At 51.1% G+C, this 25,630-nt stretch overlaps 1 protein-coding gene across 1 annotated transcript in view; it reads left to right on the top strand.

Moving 5' to 3' along the window:
• LOC147690325 (phospholipid-transporting ATPase IK-like) overlaps window positions 1-25,630 on the top strand; it is a 1,699,388-nt gene that overhangs the window by 308,192 nt on the left and 1,365,566 nt on the right. Inside the window, exon 3 of the mRNA XM_086937963.1 lies at window positions 24,335-24,448. Coding sequence (XP_086794089.1) covers window positions 24,335-24,448 — 114 coding nt within the window. The remainder of the gene's footprint in view (window positions 1-24,334; window positions 24,449-25,630) is intronic.

Genomic DNA, 25,630 nt, shown 5'->3' with positions numbered 1-25,630 from the left:
ACATTCAGAGGTGTAGGTAAGACACATGATGCATGAACACACATTCAGAGGTGCAGGTAAAACACATGATGCATGAAGACACATTCAGAGCTGCAGGGAAGACACATTTGCGCAAAATATCACATAGGGCATGAACACGTTCCCTACGCAAGGGCACAACACCTGAACTGTCCCCCAGGCCAACTGGCCTCTCAGGGGCTGAAACGCCCTGTGTCCCAAAATGTCAGGGCAGGCTGCACGGGCAGCCAACAGAAATGCGTCAGAGGGACCAGCCTAAACGTAGCAGCTGCCTACTATGTGCTGGGCAGCTGGGGATCTCCTCTGGGCTTCTGAATCACAACGGGGCTCCAAAACAAAGTGTAAGCCTTGTGTGCTCTGAGTACAAATATGCCCCCATGCAGGTGGAGCCAGACTCAAAACAAATGCCCCCGTGGAGCCTTTTGGGCTCTAGACACAAAATGCCCCACACGTTGGAGTCCCTCGTGGACTCAGAAGAAATGCAGCCAACACGCTGGAGTCCCCCCTCTGGGGACTCGGAAAGATAATGGCCCCTGGAGCCCTCGCGTCTCTAAATGAAAAAATGCGCAGGAGCCTCTCGTGGGCTCTCAACAATAATGCCCCCCAAAGTCTGTGGGGCGACCCGCTGTCAACCGGGGCCGCTTTATGCAAAAAGAAACTGCCCTCGCACTTGTAAAGCCGGAACCCCACTCACCGGGACTCCTGTGTGCTGCCGGTCTTCTTCTGGTGCTGCCTCTGGCCTCCACGCCGCCTTGTGGAGCCCCCCGCTTCACAGGGGCTCCTCTTCCAGTGCGGCGGGCAGGGCCGCTGGGCTGACTTCTGTTGGCGGCGGGTGGGGCTCTCTCCCTCGGGAGAACCTCGCTGGGAAGCAGAATGCTCCTCTGACCCGAGTCCAAGGCGGGGTAGGCTCCAGCCTGGGTTCCCTGATGGCAGCGCTTCTGGGGACCGGCTTACTTTTTCCTCAGTTACCGGAGCGTGGCGTGGGCTCCCGGCGGCTTCCGGCTTCCTCTTTCCTCTCGGCCCCGCCCATATCACCACACAGGTTGCCTGGCTTCCTGTACGAGCCAGGCTGCCGCGGTGATATCCCTGAGGCACAATTATGGACAAAACGAGGGGTAGGCACCCTCAATAGTACAAAATCAGCAGGGTCTACATAAAAAACTGGGCACTAAGATTAAACAAAACACTGCAATGAGCGGGTGTCCCCCGCACCGAAGGTAGAAAAAAATGGGGGATTCCCAACGCCAGGGAATCCCTCAAGGAAGGACGATCGCAGCTCCGGGCTGCAGTAAGAAGCAGAAGCACTCCCAAGCACTTTGGGCATAGCGCTCGCCAGGCGCTTCAGGTCAAAGTTCAGCTAACAGGTCCTTAGGAAGGGAAAGGCAGGGGTGGCAAAGGCTGGGCCCAGGGGCCAGCTCACAGGGCCCTCAAAGCAGGAAGGCTGTCCCCAGTGGCGGTCCTCCTGGCGCCCATCAGCAGCAGGCCCCCCCTCCGATTAGCATCAGGAACAGAGAACAACATTCATGGGGACACAGCCCCATGTATCGGGTCTAAAGATTCATCAGCCCTACAAGTACCGACTTGCACCCACCTGGGTGATCCACTGAAGAACTGCAATTTCCAAAGTCCTGAGGGGCGATCCGGAGGAGGGGCTAGCGGTGTGCGCTCCATTTATGACTAAACACAATACGGCTCCCTTGAGCTTTGGGCCGACGGGCTCTTGGAAGACGCACCTGCGTGCCGGTTCTGGCATCGAGGCCTTTGACTGTTGTGTGGCGGCCTTCTCTTCCACCCCTAACGATCTTTCTCTACTGATGAGGGAAGTCATCCCGAAACCCGAGACATGTCTCGGGCGATATCCTAAAATTCGGGACTTGTATCGGGTCCAGAGATTCATCAGTCCTACAAGTACCGACTTGCACCCACCTGGGTGATCCACTGAAGAACTGCAATTTCCAGAGTCCCGAGGGGCGATCCGGAGGAGGAGCTAGCGGTGTGCGCTCCATTTATGACTAAACACAATACGGCTCCCTTGAGCTTTGGGCCAACGGGCTCTTGGAAGACGCACCTGCGTGCCGGTTCTGGCATCGAGGCCTTTGACTGTTGTGTGGCGGCCTTCTCTTCCACCCCTAACGATCTTTCTCTACTGATGAGGGAAGTCATCCCGAAACCCGAGACATGTCTCGGGCGATATCCTAAAACCCGGGACATGTATCGGGTCTAGAGATTCATCAGCCCTACAAGTACCGACTTGCACCCACCTGGGTGATCCACTGAAGAACTGCAATTTCCAAAGTACCGAGGGGCGATCCGGAGGAGGGGCTAGCGGTGTGCGCTCCATTTATGACTAAACACAATACGACTCCCTTGAGATTTGGGCCGACGGACTCTTGGAAGACGCACCTGCGTGCCGGTTCTGGCATCGAGGCCTTTGACTGTTGTGTGGCGGCCTTCTCTTTCACCCCTAACGATCTTTCTCTACTGATGAGGGAAGTCATCCCGAAACCCGAGACATGTCTCGGGCGATATCCTAAAACCCGGGACATGTATCGGGTCTAAAGATTCATCAGCCCTACAAGTACCGACTTGCACCCACCTGGGTGATCCACTGAAGAACTGCAATTTCCAAAGTCCTGAGGGGCGATCCGGAGGAGGGGCTAGCGGTGTGCGCTCCATTTATGACTAAACACAATACGGCTCCCTTGAGCTTTGGGCCGACGGGCTCTTGGAAGACGCACCTGCGTGCCGGTTCTGGCATCGAGGCCTTTGACTGTTGTGTGGCGGCCTTCTCTTCCACCCCTAACGATCTTTCTCTACTGATGAGGGAAGTCATCCCGAAACCCGAGACATGTCTCGGGCGATATCCTAAAATTCGGGACTTGTATCGGGTCCAGAGATTCATCAGTCCTACAAGTACCGACTTGCACCCACCTGGGTGATCCACTGAAGAACGGCAATTTCCAGAGTCCCGAGGGGCGATCCGGAGGAGGAGCTAGCGGTGTGCGCTCCATTTATGACTAAACACAATACGGCTCCCTTGAGCTTTGGGCCGACGGGCTCTTGGAAGACGCACCTGCGTGCCGGTTCTGGCATCGAGGCCTTTGACTGTTGTGTGGCGGCCTTCTCTTCCACCCCTAACGATCTTTCTCTACTGATGAGGGAAGTCATCCCGAAACCCGAGACATGTCTCGGGCGATATCCTAAAACCCGGGACATGTATCGGGTCTAGAGATTCATCAGCCCTACAAGTACCGACTTGCACCCACCTGGGTGATCCACTGAAGAACTGCAATTTCCAAAGTACCGAGGGGCGATCCGGAGGAGGGGCTAGCGGTGTGCGCTCCATTTATGACTAAACACAATACGACTCCCTTGAGATTTGGGCCGACGGACTCTTGGAAGACGCACCTGCGTGCCGGTTCTGGCATCGAGGCCTTTGACTGTTGTGTGGCGGCCTTCTCTTTCACCCCTAACGATCTTTCTCTACTGATGAGGGAAGTCATCCCGAAACCCGAGACATGTCTCGGGCGATATCCTAAAACCCGGGACATGTATCGGGTCTAAAGATTCATCAGCCCTACAAGTACCGACTTGCACCCACCTGGGTGATCCACTTAAGAACTGCAATTTCCAAAGTCCTGAGGGGCGATCCGGAGGAGGGGCTAGCGGTGTGCGCTCCATTTATGACTAAACACAATACGGCTCCCTTGAGCTTTGGACCGACGGGCTCTTGGAAGACGCACCTGCGTGCCGGTTCTGGCATCGAGGCCTTTGACTTTTGTGTGGCGGCCTTCTCTTCCACCCCTAACGATCTTTCTCTACTGATGAGGGAAGTCATCCCGAAACCCGAGACATGTCTCGGGCGATATCCTAAAATTCGGGACTTGTATCGGGTCCAGAGATTCATCAGTCCTACAAGTACCGACTTGCACCCACCTGGGTGATCCACTGAAGAACTGCAATTTCCAGAGTCCCGAGGGGCGATCCGGAGGAGGAGCTAGCGGTGTGCGCTCCATTTATGACTAAACACAATACGGCTCCCTTGAGCTTTGGGCCGACGGGCTCTTGGAAGACGCACCTGCGTGCCGGTTCTGGCATCGAGGCCTTTGACTGTTGTGTGGCGGCCTTCTCTTCCACCCCTAACGATCTTTCTCTACTGATGAGGGAAGTCATCCCGAAACCCGAGACATGTCTCGGGCGATATCCTAAAACCCGGGACTTGTATCGGGTCCAGAGATTCATCAGTCCTACAAGTACCGACTTGCACCCACCTGGGTGATCCACTGAAGAACTGCAATTTCCAGAGTCCCGAGGGGCGATCCGGAGGAGGAGCTAGCGGTGTGCGCTCCATTTATGACTAAACACAATACGGCTCCCTTGAGCTTTGGGCCGACGGGCTCTTGGAAGACGCACCTGCGTGCCGGTTCTGGCATCGAGGCCTTTGACTGTTGTGTGGCGGCCTTCTCTTCCACCCCTAACGATCTTTCTCTACTGATGAGGGAAGTCATCCCGAAACCCGAGACATGTCTCGGGCGATATCCTAAAACCCGGGACATGTATCGGGTCTAGAGATTCATCAGTCCTACAAGTACCGACTTGCACCCACCTGGGTGATCCACTGAAGAACTGCAATTTCCAGAGTCCCGAGGGGCGATCCGGAGGAGGGGCTAGCGGTGTGCGCTCCATTTATGACTAAACACAATACGGCTCCCTTGAGCTTTGGGCCGACGGGCTCTTGGAAGACGCACCTGCATGGCGGTTCTGGCATCGAGGCCTTTGACTGTTGTGTGGCAGCCTTCTCTTCCACCCCTAACGATCTTTCTCTACTGATGAGGGAAGTCATCCCGAAACCCGAGACATGTCTCGGGCGATATCCTAAAACCCGGGACATGTATCGGGTCTAGAGATTCATCAGTCCTACAAGTACCGACTTGCACCCACCTGGGTGATCCACTGAAGAACTGCAATTTCCAGAGTCCCGAGGGGTGATCCAGAGGAGGGGCTAGCGGTATGCGCTCCATTTATGACTAAACACAATACGGCTCCCTTGAGCTTTGGGCCGACGGGCTCTTGGAAGACGCACCTGCATGGCGGTTCTGGCATCGAGGCCTTTGACTGTTGTGTGGCAGCCTTCTCTTCCACCCCTAACGATCTTTCTCTACTGATGAGGGAAGTCATCCCGAAACCCGAGACATGTCTCGGGCGATATCCTAAAACCCGGGACATGTATCGGGTCTAGAGATTCATCAGTCCTACAAGTACCGACTTGCACCCACCTGGGTGATCCACTGAAGAACTGCAATTTCCAGAGTCCCGAGGGGTGATCCAGAGGAGGGGCTAGTGGTCTGCGCTCCATTTATGACTAAACACAATACGGTTCCCTTGAGCTTTGGGCCGACGGGCTCTTGGAAGACGCACCTGCGTGCCAGTTCTGGCATCGAGGCCTTTGACTGTTGTGTGGCGGCCTTCTCTTCCACCCCTAACGATCTTTCTCTACTGATGAGGGAAGTCATCCCGAAACCCGAGACATGTCTCGGGCGATATCCTAAAACCCGGGACATGTATCGGGTCTAGAGATTCATCAGCCCTACAAGTATCGACTTGCACCCACCTGGGTGATCCACTGAAGAACTGCAATTTCCAAAGTCCCTAGGGGAGATCCGGAGGAGGGGCTAGCGCTGTGCGCTCCATTTATGACTAAACACAATACGGCTCCCTTGAGCTTTGGGCCGACGGGCTCTTGGAAGACGCACCTGCGTGCCGTTCTGGCATCGAGGCCATTGACTGTTGTGTGGCGGCCTTCTCTTCCACCCCTAACGATCTTTCTCTACTGATGAGGGAAATCATCCCGAAACCCGAGACATGTCTCGGGCGATATCCTTAAACCCGGGACATGTATCGGGTCTAGAGATTCATCAGTCCTACAAGTACCGACTTGCACCCACCTGGGTGATCCACTGAAGAACTGCAATTTCCAGAGTCCCGAGGGGCGATCCGGAGGAGGGGCTAGCGGTGTGCACTCCATTTATGACTAAACACAATACGGCTCCCTTGAGCTTTGGGCCGACTGGCTCTTGGAAGACGCACCTGCGTGCCGGTTCTGGCATCGAGACCTTTGACTGTTGTGTGGCGGCCTTCTCTTCCACCCCTAACGATCTTTCTCTACTGATGAGGGAAGTCATGCTGAAACCCGAGACATGTCTCGGGCGATATCCTAAAACTCAGGACATGTATCGGGTCTAGAGATTCATCAGTCCTACAAGTACCGACTTGCACCCACCTGGGTGATCCACTGAAGAACTGCAATTTCCAGAGTCCCGAGGGGCGATCCGGAGGAGGGGCTAGCGGTGTATGTTCCATTCATGACTAAACACAATACGGCTCCCTTGAGCTTTGGGCCGGCGGGCTCTTGGAAGACGCACCTGCGTGCCGGTTCTGGCATCGAGGCCTTTGACTGTTGTGTGGCGGCCTTCTCTTCCACCCCTAACGATCTTTATCTACTGATGAGGGAAGTCATCCCGAAACCCGAGACATGTCTCGGGCGATATCCTAAAATTCGGGACTTGTATCGGGTCTAGAGATTCATCAGTCCTACAAGTACCGACTTGCACCCACCTGGGTGATCCACTGAAGAACTGCAATTTCCAGAGTCCCGAGGGGCGATCCGGAGGAGGGGCTAGCGGTGTGCGCTCCATTTATGACTAAACACAATACGGCTCCCTTGAGCTTTGGGCCGACGGGCTCTTGGAAGACGCACCTGCATGGCGGTTCTGGCATCGAGGCCTTTGACTGTTGTGTGGCAGCCTTCTCCTCCACCCCTAACGATCTTTCTCTACTGATGAGGGAAGTCATCCCGAAACCCGAGACATGTCTCGGGCGATATCCTAAAACCCGGGACATGTATCGGGTCTAGAGATTCATCAGTCCTACAAGTACCGACTTGCACCCACCTGGGTGATCCACTGAAGAACTGCAATTTCCAAAGTACCGAGGGGCGATCCGGAGGAGGGGCTAGCGGTGTGTGCTCCATTTATGACTAAACACAATACGGCTCCCTTGAGATTTGGGCCGACGGGCTCTTGGAAGACGCACCTGCGTGCCGGTTCTGGCATCGAGGCCTTTGACTGTTGTGTGGCGGCCTTCTCTTTCACCCCTAACGATCTTTCTCTACTGATGAGGGAAGTCATCCCGAAACCCGAGACATGTCTCGGGCGATATCCTAAAACCCTGGACATGTATCGGGTCTGAAGATTCATCAGTCCTACAAGTACCGACTTGCACCCACGTGGGTGATCCACTGAAGAACTGCAATTTCCAGAGTCCCGAGGGGCGATCCGGAGGAGGGGCTAGCGGTGTGTGCTCCATTTATGACTAAACACAATACGGCTCCCTTGAACTTTGGGCCGACGGGCTCTTGGAAGACGCACCTGCGTGCAAGTTCTGGCATCAAAGCCTTTGACTGTTGTGTGGCGGCCTTCTCTTCCACCCCTAACGATCTTTCTCTACTGATGAGGGAAGTCATCCCAAAACCCGAGACATGTCTCGGGCGATATCTTAAAACCGGGGACATGTATCGGGTCTAGAGATTCATCAATCCGACAAGTACCGACTTGCACCCACCTGGGTGATCCACTGAAGAACTGCAATTTCCAGAGTCCCGAGGGGCGTTCCGGAGGAGGGGCTAGCGGTGTGCGCTCCATTTATGACTAAACACAATACGGCTCCCTTGAGCTTTGGGCCGACGGGCTCTTGGAAGACGCACCTGCGTGCCAGTTCTGGCATCGAGGCCTTTGACTGTTGTGTGGCGGCCTTCTCTTCCACCCCTAACGATCTTTCTCTACTGATGAGGGAAGTCATCCCGAAACCCGAGACATGTCTCGGGCGATATCCTAAAACCCGGGACATGTATCGGGTCTAGAGATTCATCAGCCCTACAAGTATCGACTTGCACCCACCTGGGTGATCCACTGAAGAACTGCAATTTCCAAAGTCCCGAGGGGTGATCCGGAGGAGGGGCTAGCGCTGTGCGCTCCATTTATGACTAAACACAATACGGCTCCCTTGAGCTTTGGGCCGACGGGCTCTTGGAAGACGCACCTGCGTGCCGGTTCTGGCATCGAGGCCTTTGACTGTTGTGTGGCGGCCTTCTCTTTCACCCCTAACGATCTTTCTCTACTGATGAGGGAAGTCATCCCGAAACCCGAGACATGTCTCGGGCAATATCCTAAAACCCGGGACATGTATCGGGTCTAAAGATTCATCAGCCCTACAAGTACCGACCTGCACCCACCTGGGTGATCCACTGAAGAACTGCAATTTCCAAAGTCCTGAGGGGCGATCCGGAGGAGGGGCTAGCGGTGTGCGCTCCATTTATGACTAAACACAATACGGCTCCCTTGAGCTTTGGACCGACGGGCTCTTGGAAGACGCACCTGCGTGCCGGTTCTGGCATCGAGGCCTTTGACTGTTGTGTGGCGGCCTTCTCTTCCACCCCTAACGATCTTTCTCTACTGATGAGGGAAGTCATCCCGAAACCCGAGACATGTCTCGGGCGATATCCTAAAATTCGGGACTTGTATCGGGTCCAGAGATTCATCAGTCCTACAAGTACCGACTTGCACCCACCTGGGTGATCCACTGAAGAACTGCAATTTCCAGAGTCCCGAGGGGCGATCCGGAGGAGGAGCTAGCGGTGTGCGCTCCATTTATGACTAAACACAATACGGCTCCCTTGAGCTTTGGGCCGACGGGCTCTTGGAAGACGCACCTGCGTGCCGGTTCTGGCATCGAGGCCTTTGACTGTTGTGTGGCGGCCTTCTCTTCCACCCCTAACGATCTTTCTCTACTGATGAGGGAAGTCATCCCGAAACCCGAGACATGTCTTGGGCGATATCCTAAAACCCGGGACTTGTATCGGGTCCAGAGATTCATCAGTCCTACAAGTACCGACTTGCACCCACCTGGGTGATCCACTGAAGAACTGCAATTTCCAGAGTCCCGAGGGGCGATCCGGAGGAGGAGCTAGCGGTGTGCGCTCCATGTATGACTAAACACAATACGGCTCCCTTGAGCTTTGGGCCGACAGGCTCTTGGAAGACGCACCTGCGTGCCGGTTCTGGCATCGAGGCCTTTGACTGTTGTGTGGCGGCCTTCTCTTCCACCCCTAACGATCTTTCTCTACTGATGAGGGAAGTCATCCCGAAACCCGAGACATGTCTCGGGCGATATCCTAAAACCCGGGACATGTATCGGGTCTAGAGATTCATCAGTCCTACAAGTACCGACTTGCACCCACCTGGGTGATCCACTGAAGAACTGCAATTTCCAGAGTCCCGAGGGGCGATCCGGAGGAGGGGCTAGCGGTGTGCGCTCCATTTATGACTAAACACAATACGGCTCCCTTGAGCTTTGGGCCGACGGGCTCTTGGAAGACGCACCTGCATGGCGGTTCTGGCATCGAGGCCTTTGACTGTTGTGTGGCAGCCTTCTCTTCCACCCCTAACGATCTTTCTCTACTGATGAGGGAAGTCATCCCGAAACCCGAGACATGTCTCGGGCGATATCCTAAAACCCGGGACATGTATCGGGTCTAGAGATTCATCAGTCCTACAAGTACCGACTTGCACCCACCTGGGTGATCCACTGAAGAACTGCAATTTCCAGAGTCCCGAGGGGTGATCCAGAGGAGGGGCTAGCGGTATGCGCTCCATTTATGACTAAACACAATACGGCTCCCTTGAGCTTTGGGCCGACGGGCTCTTGGAAGACGCACCTGCATGGCGGTTCTGGCATCGAGGCCTTTGACTGTTGTGTGGCAGCCTTCTCTTCCACCCCTAACGATCTTTCTCTACTGATGAGGGAAGTCATCCCGAAACCCGATACATGTCTCGGGCGATATCCTAAAACCCGGGACATGTATCGGGTCTAGAGATTCATCAGTCCTACAAGTACCGACTTGCACCCACCTGGGTGATCCACTGAAGAACTGCAATTTCCAGAGTCCCGAGGGGTGATCCAGAGGAGGGGCTAGTGGTCTGCGCTTCATTTATGACTAAACACAATACGGTTCCCTTGAGCTTTGGGCCGACGGGCTCTTGGAAGACGCACCTGCGTGCCAGTTCTGGCATCGAGGCCTTTGACTGTTGTGTGGCGGCCTTCTCTTCCACCCCTAACGATCTTTCTCTACTGATGAGGGAAGTCATCCCGAAACCCGAGACATGTCTCGGGCGATATCCTAAAACCCGGGACATGTATCGGGTCTAGAGATTCATCAGCCCTACAAGTATCGACTTGCACCCACCTGGGTGATCCACTGAAGAACTGCAATTTCCAAAGTCCCGAGGGGAGATCCGGAGGAGGGGCTAGCGCTGTGCGCTCCATTTATGACTAAACACAATACGGCTCCCTTGAGCTTTGGGCCGACGGGCTCTTGGAAGACGCACCTGCGTGCCGTTCTGGCATCGAGGCCATTGACTGTTGTGTGGCGGCCTTCTCTTCCACCCCTAACGATCTTTCTCTACTGATGAGGGAAATCATCCCGAAACCCGAGACATGTCTCGGGCGATATCCTTAAACCCGGGACATGTATCGGGTCTAGAGATTCATCAGTCCTACAAGTACCGACTTGCACCCACCTGGGTGATCCACTGAAGAACTGCAATTTCCAGAGTCCCGAGGGGCGATCCGGAGGAGGGGCTAGCGGTGTGCACTCCATTTATGACTAAACACAATACGGCTCCCTTGAGCTTTGGGCCGACTGGCTCTTGGAAGACGCACCTGCGTGCCGGTTCTGGCATCGAGGCCTTTGACTGTTGTGTGGCGGCCTTCTCTTCCACCCCTAACGATCTTTCTCTACTGATGAGGGAAGTCATGCTGAAACCCGAGACATGTCTCGGGCGATATCCTAAAACTCAGGACATGTATCGGGTCTAGAGATTCATCAGTCCTACAAGTACCGACTTGCACCCACCTGGGTGATCCACTGAAGAACTGCAATTTCCAGAGTCCCGAGGGGCGATCCGGAGGAGGGGCTAGCGGTGTATGTTCCATTCATGACTAAACACAATACGGCTCCCTTGAGCTTTGGGCCGGCGGGCTCTTGGAAGACGCACCTGCGTGCCGGTTCTGGCATCGAGGCCTTTGACTGTTGTGTGGCGGCCTTCTCTTCCACCCCTAACGATCTTTCTCTACTGATGAGGGAAGTCATCTCGAAACCCGAGACATGTCTCGGGCGATATCCTAAAATTCGGGACTTGTATCGGGTCTAGAGATTCATCAGTCCTACAAGTACCGACTTGCACCCACCTGGGTGATCCACTGAAGAACTGCAATTTCCAGAGTCCCGAGGGGCGATCCGGAGGAGGGGCTAGCGGTGTGCGCTCCATTTATGACTAAACACAATACGGCTCCCTTGAGCTTTGGGCCGACGGGCTCTTGGAAGACGCACCTGCATGGCGGTTCTGGCATCGAGGCCTTTGACTGTTGTGTGGCAGCCTTCTCCTCCACCCCTAACGATCTTTCTCTACTGATGAGGGAAGTCATCCCGAAACCCGAGACATGTCTCGGGCGATATCCTAAAACCCGGGACATGTATCGGGTCTAGAGATTCATCAGTCCTACAAGTACCGACTTGCACCCACCTGGGTGATCCACTGAAGAACTGCAATTTCCAAAGTACCGAGGGGCGATCCGGAGGAGGGGCTAGCGGTGTGTGCTCCATTTATGACTAAACACAATACGGCTCCCTTGAGATTTGGGCCGACGGGCTCTTGGAAGACGCACCTGCGTGCCGGTTCTGGCATCGAGGCCTTTGACTGTTGTGTGGCGGCCTTCTCTTTCACCCCTAACGATCTTTCTCTACTGATGAGGGAAGTCATCCCGAAACCCGAGACATGTCTCGGGCGAAATCCTAAAACCCTGGACATGTATCGGGTCTGAAGATTCATCAGTCCTACAAGTACCGACTTGCACCCACGTGGGTGATCCACTGAAGAACTGCAATTTCCAGAGTCCCGAGGGGCGATCCGGAGGAGGGGCTAGCGGTGTGTGCTCCATTTATGACTAAACACAATACGGCTCCCTTGAACTTTGGGCCGACGGGCTCTTGGAAGACGCACCTGCGTGCCAGTTCTGGCATCAAAGCCTTTGACTGTTGTGTGGCGGCCTTCTCTTCCACCCCTAACGATCTTTCTCTACTGATGAGGGAAGTCATCCCAAAACCCGAGACATGTCTCGGGCGATATCTTAAAACCGGGGACATGTATCGGGTCTAGAGATTCATCAATCCGACAAGTACCGACTTGCACCCACCTGGGTGATCCACTGAAGAACTGCAATTTCCAGAGTCCCGAGAGGCGTTCCGGAGGAGGGGCTAGCGGTGTGCGCTCCATTTATGACTAAACACAATACGGCTCCCTTGAGCTTTGGGCCGACGGGCTCTTGGAAGACGCACCTGCGTGCCAGTTCTGGCATCGAGGCCTTTGACTGTTGTGTGGCGGCCTTCTCTTCCACCCCTAACGATCTTTCTCTACTGATGAGGGAAGTCATCCCGAAACCCGAGACATGTCTCGGGCGATATCCTAAAACCCGGGACATGTATCGGGTCTAGAGATTCATCAGCCCTACAAGTATCGACTTGCACCCACCTGGGTGATCCACTGAAGAACTGCAATTTCCAAAGTCCCGAGGGGTGATCCGGAGGAGAGGCTAGCGCTGTGCGCTCCATTTATGACTAAACACAATACGGCTCCCTTGAGCTTTGGGCCGACGGGCTCTTGGAAGACGCACCTGCGTGCCGTTCTGGCATCGAGGCCTTTGACTGTTGTGTGGCGGCCTTCTCTTCCACCCCTAACGATCTTTCTCTACTGATGAGGGAAATCATCCCGAAACCCGAGACATGTCTCGGGCGATATCCTAAAACCCGGGACATGTATCGGGTCTAGAGATTCATCAGTCCTACTAGTACCGACTTGCACCCACCTGGGTGATCCACTGAAGAACTGCAATTTCCAGAGTCCCGAGGGGCGATCCGGAGGAGGGGCTAGCGGTGTGCACTCCATTTATGACTAAACACAATACGGCTCCCTTGAGCTTTGGGCCGACTGGCTCTTGGAAGACGCACCTGCGTGCCGGTTCTGGCATCGAGGCCTTTGACTGTTGTGTGGCGGCCTTCTCTTCCACCCCTAACGATCTTTCTCTACTGATGAGGGAAGTCATGCTGAAACCCGAGACATGTCTCGGGCGATTTCCTAAAACTCAGGACATGTATCGGGTCTAGAGATTCATCAGTCCTACAAGTACCGACTTGCACCCACCTGGGTGATCCACTGAAGAACTGCAATTTCCAGAGTCCCGAGGGGCGATCCGGAGGAGGGGCTAGCGGTGTATGCTCCATTTATGACTAAACACAATAAGGCTCCCTTGAGCTTTGGGCCGGCGGGCTCTTGGAAGACGCACCTGCGTGCCGGTTCTGGCATCGAGGCCTTTGACTGTTGTGTGGCGGCCTTCTCTTCCACCCCTAACGATCTTTCTCTACTGATGAGGGAAGTCATCCCGAAACCTGAGACCTGTCTCTGGCGATATCCTAAAATTCGGGACTTGTATCGGGTCTAGAGATTCATCAGTCCTACAAGTACCGACTTGCACCCACCTGGGTGATCCACTGAAGAACTGCAATTTCCAGAGTCCCGAGGGGCGATCCGGAGGAGGGGCTAGCGGTGTGCGCTCCATTTATGACTAAACACAATACGGCTCCCTTGAGCTTTGGGCCGACGGGCTCTTGGAAGACGCACCTGCATGGCGGTTCTGGCATCGAGGCCTTTGACTGTTGTGTGGCAGCCTTCTCTTCCACCCCTAACGATCTTTCTCTACTGATGAGGGAAGTCATCCCGAAACCCGAGACATGTCTCGGGCGATATCCTAAAACCCGGGACATGTATCGGGTCTAGAGATTCATCAGTCCTACAAGTACCGACTTGCACCCACCTGGGTGATCCACTGAAGAACTGCAATTTCCAGAGTCCCGAGGGGTGATCCAGAGGAGGGGCTAGCGGTATGCGCTCCATTTATGACTAAACACAATACGGCTCCCTTGAGCTTTGGGCCGACGGGCTCTTGGAAGACGCACCTGCATGGCGGTTCTGGCATCGAGGCCTTTTACTGTTGTGTGGCAGCCTTCTCTTCCACCCCTAACGATCTTTCTCTACTGATGAGGGAAGTCATCCCGAAACCCGAGACATGTCTCGGGCGATATCCTAAAACCCGGGACATGTATCGGGTCTATAGATTCATCAGTCCTACAAGTACCGACTTGCACCCACCTGGGTGATCCACTGAAGAACTGCAATTTCCAAAGTCCCGAGGGGTGATCCGGATGAGGGGCTAGCGCTGTGCGCTCCATTTATGACTAAACACAATACGGCTCCCTTGAGCTTTGGGCCGACGGGCTCTTGGAAGACGCACCTGCGTGCCGTTCTGGCATCGAGGCCTTTGACTGTTGTGTGGCGGCCTTCTCTTCCACCCCTAACGATCTTTCTCTACTGATGAGGGAAATCATCCCGAAACCCTAGACATGTCTCGGGCGATATCCTAAAACCCGGGACATGTATCGGGTCTAGAGATTCATCTGTCCTACAAGCACCGACTTGCACCCACCTGGGTGATCCACTGAAGAACTGCAATTTCCAGAGTCCCGAGGGGCGATCCGGAGGAGGGGCAAGCGGTGTGCACTCTATTTATGACTAAACACAATACGGCTCCCTTGAGCTTTGGGCCGACTGGCTCTTGGAAGACGCACCTGCGTGCCGGTTCTGGCATCGAGGCCTTTGACTGTTGTGTGGCGGCCTTCTCTTCCACCCCTAACGATCTTTCTCTACTGATGAGGGAAGTCATCCCGAAACCCGAGACATGTCTCGGGCGATATCCTAAAACCCGGGACACGTATCGGGTCTAGAGATTCATCAGCCCTACAAGTATCGACTTGCACCCACCTGGGTGATCCACTGAAGAACTGCAATTTCCAAAGTCCCGAGGGGTGATCCGGAGGAGGGGCTAGCCCTGTGCGCTCCATTTATGACTAAACACAATACGGCTCCCTTGAGCTTTGGGCCGACGGGCTCTTGGAAGACGCACCTGCGTGCCGTTCTGGCATCGAGGCCTTTGACTGTTGTGTGGCGGCCTTTTCTTCCACCCCTAACGATCTTTCTCTACTGATGAGGGAAATCATCCCGAAACCCGAGACATGTCTCGGGCGATATCCTAAAACCCGGGACATGTATCGGGTCTAGAGATTCATCAGTCCTACTAGTACCGACTTGCACCCACCTGGGTGATCCACTGAAGAACTGCAATTTCCAGAGTCCCGAGGGGCGATCCGGAGGAGGGGCTAGCGGTGTGCACTCCATTTATGACTAAACACAATACGGCTCCCTTGAGCTTTGGCCCGACTGGCTCTTGGAAGACGCACCTGCGTGCCGGTTCTGGCATTGAGGCCTTTGACTGTTGTGTGGCGGCCTTCTCTTCCACCCCTAACGATCTTTCTATACTGATGAGGGAAGTCATGCTGAAACCCGAGACATGTCTCGGGCGATATCCTAAAACTCAGGACATGTATCGGGTCTAGAGATTCATCAGTCCTACAAGTACCGACTTGCACCCACCTGGGTGATCCACTGAAGAACTGCAATTTCCAGAGTCCCGAGGGGCGATCCGGAGGAGGGGCTAGCGGTTTATGCTCCATTTATGACTAAACACAATACGGCTCCCTTGAGCTTTGGGCCGGCGGGCTCTTGGAAGACGCACCTGCGTGCCGGTTCTGGCATCGAGGCCTTTGACTGTTGTGTGGCGGCCTTCTCTTACACCCCTAACGATCTTTCTCTACTGATGAGGGAAGTCATCCCGAAACCTGAGACCTGTCTCGGGCGATATCCTAAAATTCGGGACTTGTATCGGGTCTAGAGATTCATCAGTCCTACAAGTACCGACTTGCACCCACCTGGGTGATCCACTGAAGAACTGCAATTTCCAGAGTCCCGAGGGGCGATCCGGAGGATGGGCTAGCGGTGTGCGCTCCATTTATGACTAAACACAATACGGCTCCCTTGAGCTTTGGGCCGACGGGCTCTTGGAAGACGCACCTGCATGGCGGTTCTGGCATCGAGGCATGTGACTGTTGTGTGGCAGCCTTCTCTTCCACCCCTAACGATCTTTCTCTACTGATGAGGGAAGTCATCCCGAAACCCGAGACATGTCTCGGGCGATATCCTAAAACCCGGGACATGTATCGGGTCTAGAGATTCATCAGTCCTACAAGTACCGACTTGCACCCACCTGGGTGATCCACTGAAGAACTGCAATTTCCAGAGTCCCGAGGGGTGATCCAGAGGAGGGGCTAGCGGTATGCGCTCCATTCATGACTAAACACAATACGGCTCCCTTGAGCTTTGGGCCGACGGGCTCTTGGAAGACACACCTGCATGGCGGTTCTGGCATCGAGGCCTTTGACTGTTGTGTGGCAGCCTTCTCTTCCACCCCTAACGATCTTTCTCTACTGATGAGGGAAGTCATCCCGAAACCCGAGACATGTCTCGGGCGATATCCTAAAACCCGGGACATGTATCGGGTCTGGAGATTCATCAGTCCTACAAGTACCGACTTGCACCCACCTGGGTGATCCACTGAAGAACTGCAATTTCCAGAGTCCCGAGGGGTGATCCAGAGGAGGGGCTAGCGGTGTGCGCTCCATTTATGACTAAACACAATACGGCTCCCTTGAGCTTTGGGCTGACGGGCTCTTGGAAGACGCACCTGCGTGCCAGTTCTGGCATAGAGGCCTTTAAATGTTGTGTGGCGGCCTTCTCTTCCACCCCTAACGATCTTTCTCTACTGATGAGGGAAGTCATCCCGAAACCCGAGACATGTCTCGGGCGATATCCTAAAACCCGGGACATGTATCGGGTCTAGAGATTCATCAGCCCTACAAGTATCGACTTGCACCCACCTGGGTGATCCACTGAAGAACTGCAATTTCCAAAGTCCCGAGGGGTGATCCGGAGGAGGGGCTAGCGCTGTACGCTCCATTTATGACTAAACACAATACGGCTCCCTTGAGCTTTGGGCCGACGGGCTCTTGGAAGACGCACCTGCGTGCCGTTCTGGCATCGAGGCCTTTGACTGTTGTGTGGCGGCCTTCTCTTCCACCCCTAACGATCTTTCTCTACTGATGAGGGAAATCATCCCGAAACCCGAGACATGTCTCGGGCGATATCCTAAAACCCGGGACATGTATCGGGTCTAGAGATTCATCAGTCCTACAAGTACCGACTTGCACCCACCTGGGTGATCCACTGAAGAACTGCAATTTCCAGAGTCCCGAGGGGCGATCCGGAGGAGGGGCTAGCGGTGTGCACTCCATTTATGACTAAACACAATACGGCTCCCTTGAGCTTTGGGCCGACTGGCTCTTGGAAGACGCACCTGCGTGCCGGTTCTGGCATCGAGGCCTTTGACTGTTGTGTGGCGGCCTTCTCTTCCACCCCTAACGATCTTTCTCTACTGATGAGGGAAGTCATGCTGAAACCCGAGACATGTCTCGGGCGATATCCTAAAACTCAGGACATGTATCGGGTCTAGAGATTCATCAGTCCTACAAGTACCGACTTGCATCACCTGGGTGATCCACTGAAGAACTGCAATTTCCAGAGTCCCGAGGGGCGATCCGGAGGAGGGGCTAGCGGTGTATGCTCCATTTATGACTAAACACAATACGGCTCCCTTGAGCTTTGGGCCGGCGGGCTCTTGGAAGACGCACCTGCGTGCCGGTTCTGGCATCGAGGCCTTTGACTGTTGTGTGGCAGCCTTCTCTTCCACCCCTAACGATCTTTCTCTACTGATGAGGTAAGTCATCCCGCAACCCGAGACATGTCTCGGGCGATATCCTAAAATTCGGGACTTGTATCGGGTCTAGAGATTCATCAGTCCTACAAGTACCGACTTGCTCCCACCTGGGTGATCCACTGAAGAACTGCAATTTCCAGAGTCCCGAGGGGCGATCCGGAGGAGGGGCTAGCGGTGTGCGCTCCATTTATGACTAAACACAATACGGCTCCCTTGAGCTTTGGGCCGACGGGCTCTTGGAAGACGCACCTGCATGGCGGTTCTGGCATCGAGGCCTTTGACTGTTGTGTGGCGGCCTTCTCTTCCACCCCTAACGATCTTTCTCTACTGATGGGGGAAGTCATCCCGAAACCGGAGACATGTCTCGGGCGATATCCTAAAACCCGGGAAATGTATCGGGTCTAGAGATTCATCAGTCCTACAAGTACCGACTTGCACCCACCTGGGTGATCCACTGAAGAACTGCAATTTCCAGAGTCCCGAGGGGTGATCCGGAGGAGGGGCTAGCGGTGTGCGTTCCATTTATGACTAAATAGAAAGGGTTCCTCTTCGTCAATGGGGGAAGGGTTTTTACTCCCGCTTTTTCCTGGCGCGCAAAAAGGAGAAGAAATGGAGACCAAACCTTGACTTGAGAAGTGTCAACAAGTTCTTAAAGAAGCAGTCGTTTCGCATGGTCACCATCCAAGAAGTGCTACAACTTCTCAAGGCAAACGACTACATGGTGTCTTTGGATCTTAAAGATGCCTATTTCCATATCCCTATCCACAGGAATAACAAAAAGCTTTTGAGGTTTGCCGTGGCAGGCAGAGATTACCAATTCTGAGTCCTGCCCTTCGGACTCAAGTCAGCTCCAGGCATTTTTATGAAATGCCTTTCTCCAGTGGTGCATACCCCAGGCAACAACATCATCAATTTTTTCCCTATCCCGATGACTGGCTCGTCAAGGCACCTTCTCTAGAAGGCGAAAACAGGTCTTCAGATGCCTGTCTACAGCTTTTCAGTTGCCTGGGACTCACTCTCAATCAGGACAAATCTATCCCCCAACCGAAGTTTCTCAAAGTACGCCTCTTCAAATCCCTTCTCGGAATGATGTCATCCTGTATTCTGCTGGTTCCCTACTGTCGCCTCCACATGCGCCCTCTCCAAGAAGCGCTGTCAACTCAATGGATTCAATCCGAAGGATCCTTCGACAATGTCGTTCAGGTGACCCATCAGATGATCACTGCTCTACAGTGGTGGACCCATCCACGGAATCTTTCTCAAGGCCTGCCCTTCTTGCTTCAAGGTTCCCCACGGATCATCACAACGGATGCGTCCCTGGAGGGTTGGGGAGCTTTCCGCCAAGAACTCTGACTCAGCGGAAGGTGGTCTCCTTCTGAACGGAAACATCACATAAACCTCCTCGAGCTGCGACCTGTTTATCTGGCTCTCTCAGCGTTCCTTCCCAGGATCAAAGGTTCTCTAGTGCTTGTCCGGACGGACAATATTATGACAATGCACTACCTGAACAAGCAGGGAGGTACTCCTTCAGTACCACTCTCTCACGAATCTCAAATGATCTGGAACTGGTTACTTCATCACAACATTTCCCTTCGAGCGGAATATGTTCCAGGAACAGAAAATGTACTGGCCAATTTACTAAGCAGGCAACAAACAACATGTCACGAATGGGAGTTGAACCAGCGGACTCTCGACCACATATTCTCCCAATGTGGCACCCCTCTCTTGGACCTATTTGCTACCCAGCGTAACGCCAAAACTTCGCAAGCTGGCATCCCAAACAGGGTTCTCTAGGGAATGCATTTTCGATCGCATGGTTCAACGTCTTTACATATGCTTTTCCACCGATTCCCCTGATTCCCAGGGTCCTCACGAAGTTGAAATGAAAGTTCTGCACGCCAATCCTGATAGCTCCAGCAAGGCCGTGCCAGCATTGGTTCCGGAACTCCATCTTCTCTCCTTGGAACCGCCGATCCCTTTGAAACCATTTCCCTCTCTCCTCACAATGAACTAGGAACAAGTCCAACATCCGGATCCAGCATCTCTCAAATTATCGGCTTGGCTACTGAGTTCCGAGAGTTCCATGGCCTAGACATTCCTCCAGACTGCCGGCAGTTCTGGCTCGGGCTCGAGCCGACAGTATTAACAAAACATATTCCTTAAAATGGAAGAGGTTCTGCATCTGGTGTAAGTGAGCAAATATACACCCTCTTTCATCTTCTCCAGAACAAATATTGCCTTACCTTCTCCATCTGGCGACTTCAGGTCTTGCTCATGCCTCTATTAAAGTTCACCTGGCAGCAATATCCTGTTTCAGGAGATCTTCTGCAGGCCTTCTCTTTGGTCCAGTAGATTGATTAAACAATTTCTCAAAGGCCTATTCAGGATTTTTCCTCCTTTAATTTCCCCGCCTCCAACTTGGCAACTCAACACAGTTCTTGCTCAGCTTATGAAGCACCTTTTTGAGCCGATACACAGAGATGATCTCAAGTTTCTTTCTTGGAAGACTGCACTCCTTCCAGCCCTTACCTCTGCAAGGTGAGTAAGTGAGCTTCATGCATTTTCGATTCAAGACCCTTTTCTTTAATTCAAACATCATAGGGTTATACTGCAAACTAATCCTAAATTTGTGCAGTGGGACAGGTGGTGTTACGTCATCTATTTCAATAAGAGGTGAGCCTTCTTTTCATCCCACCATCCTTTCTGTTTATACGCACATTTCTCCATTGTATTTTCGTTGATTGCAGTTTGATACTTGCTATTTTCACATTGATATGTTCTTATTTGGTGAACTTGTACATTCTGTGCCATTCAAAATATACTTATTACTTGCTACTCTGATTCAGGCATGTGAATCTATGAAAGATACCCTAATACTGGATAAGAAATGTGTTACTTACCTGTAACTACAGATACCCAGTATTGGTATCTTTTATAGATCCACATGCAGTCCACCCACCTCCCCCGGGAGGTCTCGCCTGGTTCTGTCAGTGATACCTCTAATTAGCACTGTGCTTACGAAAATCTGAGGGACTAGAGTTCCTTCCAGGAAGGTTCCAGAAGGTGGTGATAGCTTATTGGTGTTCTCTAGAGTTTGGTCCTCATTACAAAAGGACATGGATATGTTATTAATGTGAGGCCTTTGCCTATCTCTTTATATGTCTAGTGAGACATTACTTGTGTTATGTACCGGGGACTCCCATCCCGACGACGGGGAATGATTCAGGCATGTGAATCTATGAAAGATACCAATACTGGATAACTGCAGTTACAGGTAAGTAACACATTTCTTGCTCTTGTTCAGATCCTTGATATAAACACACATCCTGATTACACAGTTTGTTATGTGATGCATGCTTGCTTCTTAACAAAAAATCCATAATTTTGCTCATCTTCGCATTATTTCCCTCAAATCTAGTTTACCTCAAACCGGCCCCTTGTCTTGAACTCTGTTTTTTTTCACATTTTTCAAGTGGACTCTGCCCACTACCGATAGTAGCAGACTAGTAGACAGTAATTGGCAGCCGAATTGATAAGCTAGCTATTTACATTAGAAAAAGGTAAAGATCTGTGGTCAAATTGATCATTTTCAACTTGAATCATAGCAGTGCATCATAGCAGCTTCCAAATCGTCTGTGATGCCTCCTTGCTCAGTTATTTGCACTGGACCTATTTATAAACCCAGCACAGCATGGAAAGGTTTATTGTAAGAATTCACCGAAATCCTGCTTCCCTAATATTCATTTGGAAGGATTCATCTTCTGAAAACGTGTAACCAGCTGAAGACACAGAAGGGGAGGACTGCAATGGAAAGCAGTTCTCATTCTCTGCGTTAGCAAAGGGTCAGTACTGCAATCCCTGCCCCTTCGTGGCTGTAGTGGCACATTGCTACAGTCACATCGGGGAGGTCGATGAACCGCTGTCTGATCCTTCGATGTCCACAACTGCTACTGCTTTAGGGACAGCTTCCAAAATGTGTGAACAGTTACTGATCGATAGTGACAGTTGGTAACGTTTGAGTTCAACTTGAGTGCCTGCGCGAGCGCCTTGAAAGCGTTGGTACTTTTCCTTACGAATCGCAAAGAAGGGCGCACATCCCAATGTCCTTCCGATGTGTAAGAAAGATATTTGCTACTTCTAATTATAAAGAAATCGGTAAATTAAGAAACGTAAAAACATGTGTTTTGCTCCTTTTTCATTTTTATAGGGATCCTTGAACTGCTAGCTGTTCCTTCTCCCACAAGTACTGTAAAAATTGAGTACATTTGTTTTACGAAGCGTTGCAAATTGGTCCTGGGTCATCTCGACATCATAAAAGGGCAGAAACTTCTTGATATTTCATAGGCTTGGGGGAAGCAACGCGTCCTCACAAACAAATACGGTTTTTACGTCAAAGGACATTTAAAAAACATACTTGAATATTTTCTTTTCACGAATAACACTACAACGGGCTATTTCTACCGTCAGCTAATCTATATTACTAGGGATGCATGACAGAGGTATATGCCGGAAAGATATACAAATATAACAAGATTCCCCCATGGTCTAGTCTTAGTTTCTCGTATGGCGTTGCTCTCAAAATACAACAATTAGCCTTCAATTTTGTACAGGGACAACAATATCTTTTCTTTCATTAGAAATATTTTATTTCTTTTTTTAGTAAGTTTATCAAAATTATTTAAAACAGTTTTTTTCTTTTTTCGATCTTTTTCTAAAGTGTACATCAATTCATTAACATTGGTAATAATCCAATCAATCTTAGAAGTGCAAAAGTGAATTACATAATTTTTCCAATCTGCCCAAAATGTACTATATATTTTATAAAATAGGTGAAGAAACAACAATTACCCTGTCTGACACACTGACTCGCATACACACCACTCATTCATACAGGACCACAATCTTACAAACTCCAAAACAATTTCTAAGGTTGAGGTAACACAGATCGTCAATGTTTTTTTCACGCCAGGGCGGAAAGATATAACAAGCATTGGCAGAGTCAGCAGGTGAAAGGTTTTATAGCCATTTGTACAGAAGCATGGCTGCTGTGAAGAATAGCTGAAAGTTTAAATAAGTGCTATGACGTGGCCAGGGATGGCTGTGTCATAGTGCCTTGCTTTTTATTGTTGGCATGACAGAGGGAGGAGCGGAGGCAACCTGGAGGTAGGAGAAGGCAAAATGAAGGGAGAAGGGTGTGGGGGAACGCGCTATGACCATGGCAGTGGTGTCCACATCACAGCGCCTTTTTTGTTATGGCGTGTGAGGGGGTCAACTCAGACAAGAGAGGGCAAGAGGGGTGGTGTAAGCCCACACAGATAACGAACGGAAGAAGGGAGATAGGGAGGGGGCAAGCCAACACGGGCACCAAACAGAGAAAGGCTGAGAGGTTGGGGGCAAGTCAACATGGACAATGAAGAAGGGAGGTCGAGTGGGGCAAGTAGACAATCAGAGGAGGAATACCTGGTGGGATGAAGTACACAAGGGAGCCAGCTGAAAAAGACGAACTGAGAGCTTAAAATAAAGTAGCACATAATAAATGAGCAGTGGAAAAACCCACTCAATGTATCCTTGCTCCAACCAAGGGATAAACACACAAAGAGGAAGGACGCTTAAGGCAGCTGACCAATAAGAAGCAAGCAAATGAAAGTGACAATGAAGCCAACCAATGGTAAGCAATGGGTGTCTTTGAGCACACTGATACAAAGCAAAAAGTCTCGCGACAATGCATACCTTGTCTAGGTGAGTCCTAAAAATTGCACTTTTGCCTAGAGAATGTCATAGACTCTTGGGAATCAGCTTTGGGGTATAAATCTGTGAATGGGAAAGTGCAATCCTTCTCGTGTTCAGATTTACTAATTCTTTGTGTATCAAGCTCATCACTGATCTAGGAGTATGTTTATGCCTAGTTTTAGTAATGCATACAAAGTTTCACATAGTTCAAAACTATTAGCCTTCTTGTATTTCACCAAGTTTACTGCATTGGCTTTGCTTATGTCTGAGCATAGTTTTTCTCTTTTAATTGTAAGTCCATGTTGAAACTGGATGTGGTTTTGTCACAAGCTCTATTAGTCTGTTTTACATCATTAACACATGAGCGTTTTGTATGAGAGAGCAAAAGTTTTCCTCACAAGTGACTCAACACTTTCAAGGTAGAAGTATGTCGAATTAGACTCATAGAAGAGCATTTCAAAAGTTGTCATTTCCACACAAAAGATCAACTTATGGCTTGACTGAGGTACCGTATAGTGTTTATCATAATCCATGCCTAACGCATCAGCTTGAGGCCTTGAGTCCCTAAATCCCTCCTTGTCTTTCTCTGTCGTGACTCACTGATCAAATTGAGAGTGATTTGAACACACATGGCGCTTTTTGAGAAAGAGAATACTCATAATGACATTGGCTATGTACTTTGTTTTTCTTACAGGGAAATTCTATCAAGTCCTCCAAATATAATGTCCTGACTTTCATTCCTTTGAACTTACTGGAGCAGTATCATCAAGTCCATATCATCTACTTCACATTCATAATCATTCTCCAGGTAAATAAACGCTCATATCATGCTGCCCTTACAGAGCATAGTGCTCCAATGAAGTGTGGGAGAACTACAAATAATACACTGTTGTAGTGTTCAGTTTGTAAAAGCGTAGGGAGCCAACTTTTTTCCTAGACGCCGACTGCCGGAATGATTATTGTTCGTGTTCGCGAATATAAAAACTTCCTCGTCTTGAGCCCACCTCTTGCCTCTTTCTTTCACCACCCCACATGGTCTCTCTTTGGCTCACTCTTGCAGGTTATTTTTCATCCATTTCCCTTTGTCAATGCTTTCCCAGCTTTCTCATCCTTCTTCTTTCTCCCTTTTGTGGCTATCTCTCTCTTCAACTGAGTCTAACTTTGATGATAAAAAATAAGTTTGACTCTCAAACAAATGATTGCCAGTGCCTTCCACCAGCAACCACAGGCACATTTGTATGTAAGAATATTGCTATAGAAATGTGATCTGACATTATTGACTTGTCATAGATATCATTTACAAATATATTGTCACATTGGTTGTATATTTTCTATCATTCACTCCAATGGGGCAATAACTTTTATAAACAATATTTACGGCAAGCTGTTTAGCGAGTTCCTGGTTACAGGAAGTGGCCAGCTGGATGGCAGACTGTTGCCTGAAACTAAGATCATCATTCCTCCATGGATCTTGCAATTGAATCTAGGGCGTTTCTGGATCCAGTCAGACATGGGATAAAAGGGGAGGAATCTGCAATCAGATAGAGTATCTACCAGAAAGAGTGTTACCAAAAGTAAGTAAGTTGTTCCTTCATCCCAATGGATTTGGGAATTCCATGTGGTTTTTTGACTGGTGAATTCAGTTCCACATGTTCATTTGCCATTCCATTGGCTTCAACCCATAATTGCATGGTACTAGTGTTTTATTACTGCATTTTAATGTATATTATGTGTGCTGATTTGCCACCCCATCAGTTTTGTGCAACCCGTAAGCAGGCCCTCAGTAGAATACAATAGTAGTAAGCATTTTCAACCATTATTGTGATTTGGTATGCAGAGGATAGTGCCGGGTCCATCTATACCCTACCATATATTTTTTTAGGTCTAGCGTTAGTCAATACCTTTTGATTTTACTAAAATTATAAGAATATTATACTTACTTATAGGGTCTTCCAGTCAGCCCTTTTCATCCATTGGTCTGTTATTGTGT

Source organism: Lissotriton vulgaris, chromosome 9 (assembly GCF_964263255.1).
Source record: "Lissotriton vulgaris chromosome 9, aLisVul1.2, whole genome shotgun sequence".
Taxonomy (NCBI): Eukaryota; Metazoa; Chordata; class Amphibia; order Caudata; family Salamandridae; genus Lissotriton; species Lissotriton vulgaris.
This window is presented reverse-complemented; position numbering and strand designations above follow the sequence as displayed.